At 47.4% G+C, this 11,901-nt stretch overlaps 1 protein-coding gene across 1 annotated transcript; it reads right to left on the bottom strand.

Annotated features, from left to right (window-relative positions):
- Window positions 1-2,238: 2,238 nt before the first annotated feature.
- On the bottom strand, window positions 2,239-11,240 carry LOC130849318 (pregnancy-associated glycoprotein 2-like). The gene is made up of 9 exons (XM_057728121.1): window positions 11,188-11,240; window positions 9,947-10,097; window positions 8,869-8,986; window positions 8,653-8,771; window positions 7,216-7,409; window positions 6,205-6,321; window positions 4,078-4,219; window positions 3,893-3,991; window positions 2,239-2,391 (listed from the first exon to the last, which is right to left on the bottom strand). The coding sequence occupies exons 1-9, from the start codon at window positions 11,238-11,240 to the stop codon at window positions 2,239-2,241; spliced, it is 1,146 nt and encodes a 381-aa protein (XP_057584104.1).
- Between the last annotated feature and the right edge of the window lie 661 nt (window positions 11,241-11,901).

Raw genomic sequence — 11,901 nt, 5'->3', positions numbered from 1 at the left:
AGGCTCATCTAGGGAAGCAAATCTTTTTCTGATTCATATTATGGCAGAAAGCCCTGTTGACACCATCTGTCTACCAACATGGAGGCAGCAGTGTGTTTTAGTGGAAGCATATACCAATTAATCCATTCATTTATTCAACCTGTATTTATTGAGGACATACTATGTGCCTGTCACAGGTACTGAGGCCAGAGACTGAAGACTTCCTTCATCTGTACAATGGGGGTCATGCCCTGCAGGGGCTCATGGGGAGAGAGTGAAATGGCATATGTAATTAACCAGAGCTATTATTCTTATTCTTTTGGTAGTTTCTCACTAACATAGAGACTCTGATTATAATTCCATGAAGAGCACTTGGAAAATGAGTTTGACAAACTTTTCACTTGAGTCTCCATTAAGCCCACATCATGATATTTACTATTAAAAAATTACCACTTCTACCCTCACCTTTCCTCCCTTTTTCAACTCTGCTACTCGTCCTCTTTCACTCTCCTCAAGCTGATCATAATCAAGTGCCATCCCAAAGGGACCAGGCACGCATAACAGTGGACATATGGCAGAATATCTGCACACACACGGTAACTGCAGGGCTTAATGGTGTCTTTCATGGTGGGGTGGCAAGACTGAAGACAGTGAGCCCCCCTCCACCCTACCCCAGCCTTTCCCTGGCTGAAGAAGAAACCCCTCAGTCCTCTGGCCTTCAACCCACACCTCTGTTGTTTTCTAAATCTGGCCCTACCCATTGGGGTTGTCTCTTTATCTGTCTCCATAAACCATTGGTAGGTCCCTAAACCAGCCCTCCATCCTTGGAGTCCCCCACAGCACCTGGCATATAGTAAATGCTTAGTAAATCTGTACTGAATGGAAAGGTGAGGAAGGGCACAGGATGTCCCTTTCACTGATATTCGTCTTCCTGTGTAAAGGCCCATCCTATGCATTACGATGGGGTTGTGTTTTCCACCTTATTTATTCTTTCCTACTACTTCCCTCATCTGGGTCTCCCTCTACCTCTGACCCTTGCTGTCCACAGCCTGGGCCTCTGCCTGTGTTCTCCATGTGGGAAGAACTGATGCTTCTACTCCGAATGTGCCAAATGGTTTGCAGCTTGAACCAAATGGTTTGTAGCTCTGCCCCTGAAGGAAACTCAGAAAGGCTGAAGGCATTGTTCACCCGAAGTCCCCCTTTACATGAGTGACATCCTCCCCATAGTCTTGGAGGCCAGGGAAGGAACATTCTGGGCCCTGGAGGAGTGGGGCTGGCTCAGGGATTCACATGGCCTGTCACTCATGAAGTAGGACTGGAAAGGAGACCCACTATGTAGGTTGCAGACAGCTGGTGACTGGATTGGTGGGACAAAGGGGGACCATCTCAGTGTGAAAGGACTCACTCAGAACTCCCCTGGAGGAGAAGACAACTTCCAAAGTTCCTCTGAGATGGGCAGAATAGAATCTATTTTTGTTATCCCTTACCATCTCTCTGAAAGAGGACGTGGTGGCATTGATTGTGCAGTCACCAACTCTCCCATGGTCTAGAACACCCCCCACCACCTCCACTTCCTTTGGAGCTGGCTCTCCCCAGCTCCAGGTGCATGGTGCTGGAGAAACTGTCAGTCAGGTTGGGCAGGGCCATGTCACCATCTATATCCAATCATAGGGCCCCATACCCTGGCCAGGATTGATGGTCTCAGGCTGGACATGTGATCTGCGGCAGACCAATGAGAACCCTCCCTAGTACCCAGATGTTTCCTGTGCATGTTTTCTTAAGGGTTAGGTACTTTGGGGATATAAGTGTAGAAGCCTGAGGGAAGAAAGCTGTCAGGCTAAGATAATCAAAAATGAGAGAAGGGCAGGGGACAGAGAGAGAAAGAGTAAGCTGATGGCTTCTGATTTCTTGGGTCCAGTCACTGACATGTGTGGATCTGCTCTAGTTCCTGTGACCCAGATTCCCAGTAGACTCCCAGTAAGTCTCCCCTTTCCTTGAAGACAGTTGGAGTTGGGCTCCATTCACTTGTGGTTCAGACGATGTTCTTGATCCTGCCCAATTATGATGCACCTCCCCGACCCAAAGAGAGGCACCCATTCTATTAGTATCATTGGGAATGGAATCCTTTATTCTACTGAGAATAGAGTTTTGCAGAGCACCAAACACAGTTCACCACCATCCCTGGGTGGTATTGCCCTACAATGTGAGTGAGTGTGTGTTTGGTGTGTGCCTGATTGATTCCTGAAGAAACCCCAGACGTTACACTGCAGAAGCCAGGCCAATCCTGTTGTTTCCCCGATCATAAACCGAGAAATACGCCCTCAGGAAGACTTCACCCAGAACCCAGGTCTCCGACTGGAAAGAGTTTTCTGTTCCCCCTCGAAAATTGCTGAGACAGGTGCCCTGAGAATTCTGAGGAGACAGAAACACATCCCAGTCAGCTTGATCCCTTACCTACCACCCCCTAAGTATCCAGAGACAGAAGCTTCTCAGTTTTACTTCCCTTTTTTAGTAAGATCCAAGTGGCTCTCAGCAGCTGCGGAAGTGGGGTGCCCTTCCAAGAAGAAGAACACACAAGATATGTGGCTGCCTCAGGGAGGCAGGTAAGGGAGGGAAAGATTGGAATTTGGGATTAGCAGATAGAAACTGGTATATAGAGGATGGATAAACAACAAGGTCCTCTTGTATAGCACAAGGAACTGTACTCAATATCCTGTGACAAACTATAATGGAAAAGATTAGGAAAAAGAAAATATGTATATGCACACACATACACACAAACACACATGCATAACTGAGTCTATTTGCTGTACAGCAGAAATTAACACAACATTGCAAATCCACTCTACTTCCATAAAATCAAAGGAAAAAAAAGGACAAGAATTGCCTGTAGTTCCCCTGTTCTTTCCTTCTGACCCAAGCTCACTGTTTTCTCTGCAATCAATGTCTTTTTTTCTACCTCTTCCCCACAACCTGTTCATTAAGACTGTGCCCAGCTCCTTTAGGAAGACTTCCTGGACCCACACTCACCTTCCCTGGGCACTGCAGGCTGGCTTCCATGACTTACCCTCTTTCTTCCTGTGTCTGTACCCCTCCTTGACCCCCTAATCTGGACCCGACACCACTTGGCACAGCCCCTGGGATTGCCATGTGCATGCAGTCCAATGCAGATTTGCCTCAACCCAAGCACGCCTTCTCTTGCCTCCATGAGGCATGGTGTTTCATATTACTGAAATTCCCTCTCTTCCTCAAAGCCTTCCCTGAGCCCATTAGTCTCCTCTGAACTCCCACAGGGAGCTAACCTGAAGCCTCAACCCTGTGCCAGGGCTGTGCAGTCACTGTGCACCCTTTACCCACATGAGCATACAAATTCCCCACAGAGGGGTCTGGTAGCCCAGCTCAACCAGGGGGAACTGAGGCTTAGCAAGGGGAAGTTGTAGCTGAGGACTATGGGAACCATGTAGTGTATTATCCAGGACGCTTTTGAGATGGGAAGGGAAACCGCTATCATTATGGTGGGACAAAACTCTGAGGCTGTCCCCGCCCAGCCCCACTTGACACTTGGCCTATTTCAGGGATTGCTAGAGTTGACTTTCTGTGTTCATCCATCTGAGTGCTCTAGCAGAACTGAAGATCTTTGAGGGCAGACACCCTTAGTGTTCCCTTCTCCTTGTGCCTCTCACCATGCCAGCACGAGGTGGTGTCTCCATTTATTCTAGGATGATGGATGTCTCAGACTGCCCTGTACTCTCAAGTGGTTGGTTTTGGGGGAGGCATTGTCCCAGCCACATGGGCTCAGCAGCATCTGCAGGTGTTTGGCTTGGCCTGCAGAGAGCCCCCTCCACCCAGCAGCAGCTTAATGGTTCCTGCAAGGGCCAGATTTGAGAACCATCCCCCAGGGTTGGCCCCTCACCTTCCGAATGTAGGCTTCAGCAGGAACTGGGTAGTGGTTGAGGTTGATGGTGAAGATGAGAGCAGGCAGGCGCTCTATGTTACTACACAGAACCACGTACTGTTAGAGAAAGAGGAGAGAGGTTGGTCCAGCTTATCCCTGGTGTGTGGAGAGCCCCAGAGTGACCCTGTGGCATGTCCCTTCACCTCTTCACCGACAGCCCTGGCGCTGATGAGATTCTGGATGGCAGTGACCAGTCTAGTTGGACCAAGAAGCATCGTGTTCCCGGTATCCACAATGGCCTGGCATCCATGGTAACAACCAACAACCATCCCGTTCATGGAGATGCTGAGAGACAGTGGGACAAAGTGGGCACTAGAATCACTCTGAAGTCTCCCCCCATGACTGCCCCCCTCATTGACTATCTCCAGAAAACCCCTTCAGCTCATGCCATGACTGTTTTCCTTTGCTCTGGTCACATAGCCTTCTTTGACTTCCTTTTTGTTCTTGAATGCACCAGGCTCTCTTGTGCCCCAGGGCCTTGAGATGTGCTGGTCCCCTTCCTAGAAAACCCCCATCCCCTTTGTCTAGCTAATTTCTCCTCATCTTCCAGGTTCCAGCTTAAATGTCACTTTTTTCAGGCAAGTCTCTCCCCCCCCCCCCCCCCACCTAGATCAGGCTCTTGTCTTGGTCACTCTCTGTAGACTCTTCCTTATTTGCAGCAAGTGCTGAAGTGGTAAATCATTATGTGTGTGACTCATTCCATGTACGTTTGCCTCACTAGATGTAAGTGCAAGTTGTATCCTCAGTGCACCCCTCAAATTCCCAGAACACAGTGGATGCACTCCGTGTTTTTTAATCAATGAATGAATGAGTGAATTAGTGAATGAGTGAAGAAATTTATGAGGAATAAGCAGAGACCTGTGTCTGGTGTCTGACAAATAACACATCGATGCACACAGTGACAATGGATATTCTCTGGGGCAATACATGCTCAGAGTGGTGGGGAGGGAGATAGAGGCTGCCCTCAGAGAGGTTGTTTCCCAGCAGGACCCCCTCACTTGTCTCAGTCACTGAGACCCCTGGATAGTTGATATCCGAGCTAGCCCAGGGGGTCTCCAAAGGACCCAACAGATTCTCTATGAGGGTATTACACAGAATACCATCAGTTACTGACTCTTGTTCTCAGGCCATTCCTGGATTCCAGCTTCCTGATTCCCTCTGTCACAACCACTACCCCACAAAGTACCCTGGATGGTGGTGTGGGTGGCAATGGGTAGGGGGAGTGTCTCTTTTTATGAGTTGCTTTCAGGTCTCAAGAATGCAGCTAACCTCTCTCCATTGCTGGAGAGGAGACCAGTTTGTCCAGGACTTTCCCTGTTTTTAAACTAGCAATTTTGTGTACTAAGAAATCCTTCATTCTTGGGTAGCCCTGGACAGTTGGTCATCATATCACAACGCTGTTCAGGCTGGTGAAATTCTCCCTGATCCTCTTTTTCTTTAAATTAATTAATTAATTAATTAATTAATTAATTTATTTATTGGCTGCATTGTGTCTTTGTTTTGGCATGCAGCCTTTTTTCCAGTTGTGATGAGTGGGGGCTACTCTTTGTTGCGGTGTATAGGCTTCTCATTGCAGTGAGTTCTTTTATCATGGAGCACGGGCTCTAGGTGCGTGGGTTTCAGTAATTGTGGCACGTGGGCTCAGTAGTTGTGGCTCATGCATTTAGTTGCTCCATGGCATGTGGGATCTCCCCAGCCCAGGGATTGAACCCGTGTACCCTGCACTGGCAGGCAGATTCTTTACAACAGCGCCACCAGGGAATTCCCTCCTGATCCTTTTTTCACCATACTTTAGGGTCCTCAAATCATGTCATCTTCCTAATGACACAGTGGGTGTTGCCCTGTCTGGGCTGCACACCTCTCATGGTGCTCTTCAGGACCCTGGTCATGACCCTGGGTAGGAGGCTTGGGGTGATTATGAGCCCATGGGTGGTGTGTGTATATGTGCATTTGTGTGTCTGTTTGTATGTGTGTCTGTATATGTATCTGTGTGTGTGTGTGTGTGCATGCCTGTTTGTCCCTGTCTCTGTCTCTTTGTGTCTCTGTGTGTGTTTGTGTGTGTATCTGTGTTCCTGTGCATGTTGATAGATGTGCCAGTGTGTGTGTTTATATGTGTCTCTGTGTGTGTTTATATGTGTGTCTTTGTGGGTGGAGCCTATGTGTCTGTGTTTGTGACTGTGTGTCTATACATGCATTTGTGTGTGTCTGCATGTCTTTGTGTGCACGAGTAGGAGTATAACTTGCGGTGGACCTCAGAGGGAGAGGCTTACCGGTTCATGGTTATCTGCCAGTAATTGCTTCCAGACACTGGTATCCACTTCAGCTGTCCTGTGTAGTATCTGTCGTCCACCCCACCAAACATCACCACGCTGCTATTATTCTTCTTGCTGAGGAGAGAAGGAAGAGGGAGGGCCACTTGTTGGAGAGTAATATCATTCAGTGTATGAGGGCTGTTTGTATCCATTCACCACAGGTACTAGTATGGTCTCCATTTTACAGATGTGGAAATTGAGGCATGGAAGGGTTGATTACCTGATCAAGGTCGGTCACCAAATAAAGAGTGGCACAGAAGATTTGAATCTGGGCAGCCTGCCTGGGCTCCAACCACCCAGCTTTCTGAAGACCGCCAGGTCCCCTCCAGCACAGTGTGCTCTGAGCGTAACTCTGACTTGACCTTTGGGTAGCCCGTCATTTTTCAGGAAAGCCGAGGCCCAAGGGCACTAAGTCCATGTGTTCAGGGTACTCAGGTTTGTTTTCACAGGCCTGTGACCTGTGACATCCATGGGGCCCCACACTCAGCAGGGCCACCTGCCTCTTCCTTCACTGTCTTGAAATTCCTTATAATTTTTGAACAGGAGGTCCCACATTTTCATTTTTCACTGAGTCCTGCCAATTGTGTAGCTGGTCCTGAGATCCCAGTAAAATGTTAGTGAGGAAGTAAACATTCCTGTCATCCCTCTCCTTCATTCCGTATCAAATCCATCAGCAAATCCTGTTTCCTTTTCCTGCAATATTTATCCTGATATCTTCCATTGCTCTCCCTCTTCCCTCCACTGCCCTGGACTAACCTGCAGCCCTTGAGCCCATGAGTATGGTTGTGGTCCAAAAAAATTTTATTCTCAGAAACCAGCAGAGGGGTCAGATGTGGCCCTGGGGCCACAGTTATGTTAGGGTAGGCAATTTATCAGTAAACATCTGGATCATGTGGCCTATAATTTTTCATGCAACTGAAATGATCTTACAGCTGATTTAGAGAGAGGGCTGATCCAACTCAGACTCACATGTTCAAGTAGAAGGCAAAGACAGGCTGAGAAATGACATGGTTTCTCATCAGGTTGTCAAAGACGGGGGTGATCCCTCGGAGGGCGAGGTTGGGGTAGCCCAGGCCAAGGACGCCATCAAAGGGTCTATGATGCAACCCAGTCTGTTTATTCATCAGAACAAATGCCTGACCAATGCTGATAAGATTTCCAATCTGTGGGAGAAGAGAACATGCCCACATAAAGTTTTGGGAAGTGGGGTTGGGAATGGGTTGCCTGGAGATGCCATGAGCACTGCAGAGAAGACCTGAGGCCTAACTGTGCCCTGCGTTGACCTCAGATAGTTAGACCAAGCTGGGACAGGAATTTGGGTTCTGTTTGTGCAGGGCTGTGGATTTTGACCAACACCTGCTCCTCCTGCACACACCATGTGAAAGGAATCATATTGGCCTCATGCCTTCTGAATAGGTGTGTAAACTGAGACTCAGGACAGGACCAAATGGTTTGCACCTGAGGACAAAATGAGAGCAGAGTAGTCTTCTCTTTGGCATCACTATGATCAGATGACAGAAATGGGCTGAATTCATTGCAATGCATTGTGGATTCTGCATCTGCCCAGGAAGACAGAAGCCCATTATACAATGTTGCTGCCAGAGTTCTTATGAATATTCTGCCTGGGAAATATGCTTTTAGGGATGTGTGTGTGTGTGTGTGTGTGTGTGTGTGTGTGTGTGAGATTGTGTGTGTGCTAGAGAGGGAGAGACACAGAGAGAGAGAGAGAGAGAGAGAGCTCAGTCCCTTTGGTGTTGGCCAGACATAGATTTTATTGGACTCTCAAAGGCCCCCTAGAGTGAGAACACATTTATCAGGCTCCTCCCCCATATGTGGTTACCTGGTTTCCCTGGCAGATGCCTGAAGCACTTGGTTGCCCTGAGGGAACCAAGATCAGTTTTATCCTCTCTCCAAATAACCCACACCTGCAGGAATTCTGACTGGCCAGCCCAGCTCCATCACTTACCGTATGTGTGACCTTGACAAAGCCCTGGCTCTGTGCACCTCAGTTCCCTCCTCTGTATAATGAAACTAATACTAGTACCTGTTGTGTGGGGTTGTTGCAGGATTAAACATGTTATTACCATGAAAGCCCTTGGCAGAGTATGAGAATAGAAATGCGGGTGCTATTTCTCCCCCTCCCCTGCTCCCAGTAAAATGAACTTTGAGCTGCTCATGGGCAAAGGAGCTGCAAATCCATACACCGTACCACTCTCTGGGTTACCATTCTGAGAGTTTGTGTGTCAGCATGGGTGCTGTGTGCCCAGGGACAAACACTGCTAGGCATGCAGTCAGCCACTAGGGAACGTTGGTAAAGACTGGCTCTCCCAGTTGGTTCTGAATCTCTTTTGTAAGCAGCGGTCACTCCCAGGGACAGCCCTGACTCACCATCTGGTTTCCATTTACCTGAACAGTGTCATAGCCAAGAAATCCAAACACTGTTCCTAAGCCATATTTGAAATCGACAGGCTGGCCTGAGGACTGGAAGCTGGTGGATGAGTGAATGTTGAATTGGTTGAATTTACCTGCACACACAAGAGATGAGTGTCCATCAGATGCCAAGGATGGAGAAGGGGGTTGGAGGGGGAGTACCAGATGGGCGGGGTGGGGGTGGATACTCACAACATGGGGTATTGGAGAAGTAGATGGAGGGCACCCACAAATTAGATGAGCCGGTGTCAAAGACGACCCTGAACTCCTGAGGGGGTGTCCCAATGGTGATAATGCCAAAATAAGACAGCTACCGGGATGGTGGAAGTGTGGTTAGGGCAGGCCTGGCTGCCCTAGCCACCCTTGTTTTTCCAGTGCTGCCTCATTCCAGGTGTCTCAAAGCTCTTGAAATCCCTTTCCTTCCACTCAAGCTCACTGACTCAGCTCAGAATTCTGCCTTCATTCGATTATTTTTTCTTTGACTGTGATGTTAGTTTCTGGACCCAGGATTGAACTTGTGACAGTGTAGTATTAGCACAGAGCCTTATGCACTGGATCTCCAGGGAAGTTCAGGTGCCTTCATTTGAGAAGCTCTCCAGTCTCCCCTTCGAGGCACAGCCTAAGTGTTTCCTTCTCCAGCTTGCCCTCCTAGGTCACCCCAGTCCACTTCCTCTAAACTCAGACCATGTGCTATCAACAACATCCAGTTGGTCATTTTATTGTTCATGTATTTACTCTTTGCCTATCACTCAGGCTGGCCTATGCATTCTTGAAGAGCAGACAAGTCCTTTTTTAAAATCAGTAACAATAACTAGAGTGTTAGATTTTTATGGTATCACAGGCCATAGGGCTCAGTAACTTTTTACTGGTGTCCTTCTTGGATTTGTGGAAGCTGAACTTCCTCTGCCTGTGTTTTCAAACTTGAAATGTACTTGGCTTTATCTTTTGATGAGACATGGCTCACCTTTCTCCTGTAACTCCGTGGTTCACATAATTCAGAAAGAACAATCTCCCTCAAACTAATGACATATCTTTGATACAGAAATGGATGTTACCTGCCACCTGGTCATTGTTGGGCCCAGTCACTGCAGACCAAGAGCACAGGATGAGAGTGCCTTCTCTTCTGGGAGTGGGGTCCTTGTTCCCCAGTGTTTCTGATTCCTGCAGGAGCTCCAACCCCAGAATCCAGCCTGGCCCCTCCAGGTGAACCCCAGTGCTAGGCCAGAGCAGCAGGGGGTGCTGTGGATCACCTGTCTCCCAAGATACTCACATCCATGCAGCTCCTCAGGGGTTGAAGAACAGTATTTGGGTCATCAGTGGCATTCTGGGACCTGTCCTCAGTGTTCTCCTCCAGGAAATTTGTCAGTAGGTGTTTTTCCCTGAGGGTGTCTTGCATGGTCTTGCTCTTCATTAGAGGGATTCTTTCCCCCGAATGTTGGGAAAGGAAACATAGAAGAGGCAGCAATCAGCTGTCTGAGTTATTGGATGACTGTCATACCTTGCATCATAATGGTGCTCTGTATTTTCTCAGCATTTTTATGAGTGTCATGTTTTTATCAGGATGCCATGCAAAGACCGGGGCAAAGACCTTGGTTTGAATACCAGATCTTTTGTGTAATTTTTGGCAACTTGTATGACCATTTGAAGTCTCAGTTGCCCCATTGGTCAGCAGGTGGAATATAATAACCCTCACATAGAATGTGGTGGGTAATAAGTGAGATGATGGATATAATGGACCTGATATGTAGAAAGTCTCAACAATAACAGCCATTACCATTGCTATGGACATCCCACTGTATCTTTTTCAAAGAAACTCTGGGAAGCAGGTAGAAGGGGGATCATTATCTTCTTTTTACAGGGGAGGAATTTGAAATGCAGGCAGTTTGTGACTTGGCTGTGGTCACACAGCTTGTTAGAGGTAAAACAGCCTCGAAGTAGCCTTCCTGATCTTTCTCCAGGGCTCAAGTGGAAGAGAGGGGTGAGGGAGGAACCCAGGAGATGGGGAATAAATTAGGGAATTCAGGAAGCTATACAAGGAAGGAAAAGTCAACATAGGAAGAAAAAAACTCAGAGAATTCTGCATGCACAGAGACAGCCAAAGAGATGGAGAAATAATGGAGAGAGATATACAGATGAAGACACAGACACGTTCACACAGAAATGGAGAGAGAACCGAGAGAAGACCTAGAAGTAATTACAAGAGAAATGTGGTTCCATAGGGACCACACTTACAGTTGCAGAGGTTGTGCACTGAACAATTCCAAGGAATGTCATTTTCACATAGGTCGTGATGTGACTGGCACCTCCAGAGTTGTGCAACCTTACAGGCTGACCGAAAGACCCTTGGACCCTACTGTGCCCATGGCAAGTTACTCATCAATAAGTGTGATTTGAACTTTAAGACTGTCAGAGTATGATTATATTCCATTCCAATCCTGATGGGTAGAAGAATCAGAGGACCAGAAAAGCCCCAGAAAGAAAGATGATGCCACATATAGTCACCGTACTTACATGACTAGGCACTCTGAGAGGGTCACCAGTCCGAGGATCCCAAGCCACTTCATGTTTCTTTCCTGGCTGCAATTATTCAGGGAAAAACATGCCGTGATGGCCAAGACGTCCAAATTATATATGCTCTGACATGATCTAATTGTCCCCTTTAGGCCACTAATAGATCTGATAAGAAATATGAACCTGTAGATAAAATCTTTACCTCCATCAATGCCCGTAGGGTGTGGACTTTGAAAATTCTCTGACTATAGAGATTTCTACTTTAATCTCTTTCTAGGGCTTGGCTGCAAAGCCAAAATGAACTGCATGGACTAAGAGTGGGGAGATTCTCACCAATTTGGATATAAAACACTGCTACTAACGTGTTAAAAGTAAATGCTAGGGGCCATGCTTGACATTCATGATCTCATGTGATCTTCCTAACAACTTCATGAGATATGCATTGCTGGCCTCAATGGAGAGGGAATTGTTAGGAGGAAAAGAGGTCAAATGGCAAAGTGAAGACTTGAAGGGCAGCACAGGGACATACTAGTGTGTGGCTTTAGGTAGTAGGACTGAATGGCACAGATCAGGGGTTCTTATGATGCCAATTTACATCAAAAATCTAGGCTAGACTTGTATTAAAATTGCAAATTTTCACTATTGGAGGAAATGTGATGCATGTATCCACAAGCTACTTCATATCATCCAACAAACATATGTGGAGCACTCAGT

This window comes from Hippopotamus amphibius, chromosome 3 (genome assembly GCF_030028045.1).
Source record: "Hippopotamus amphibius kiboko isolate mHipAmp2 chromosome 3, mHipAmp2.hap2, whole genome shotgun sequence".
NCBI lineage: Eukaryota > Metazoa > Chordata > Mammalia > Artiodactyla > Hippopotamidae > Hippopotamus > Hippopotamus amphibius.
This window is presented reverse-complemented; position numbering and strand designations above follow the sequence as displayed.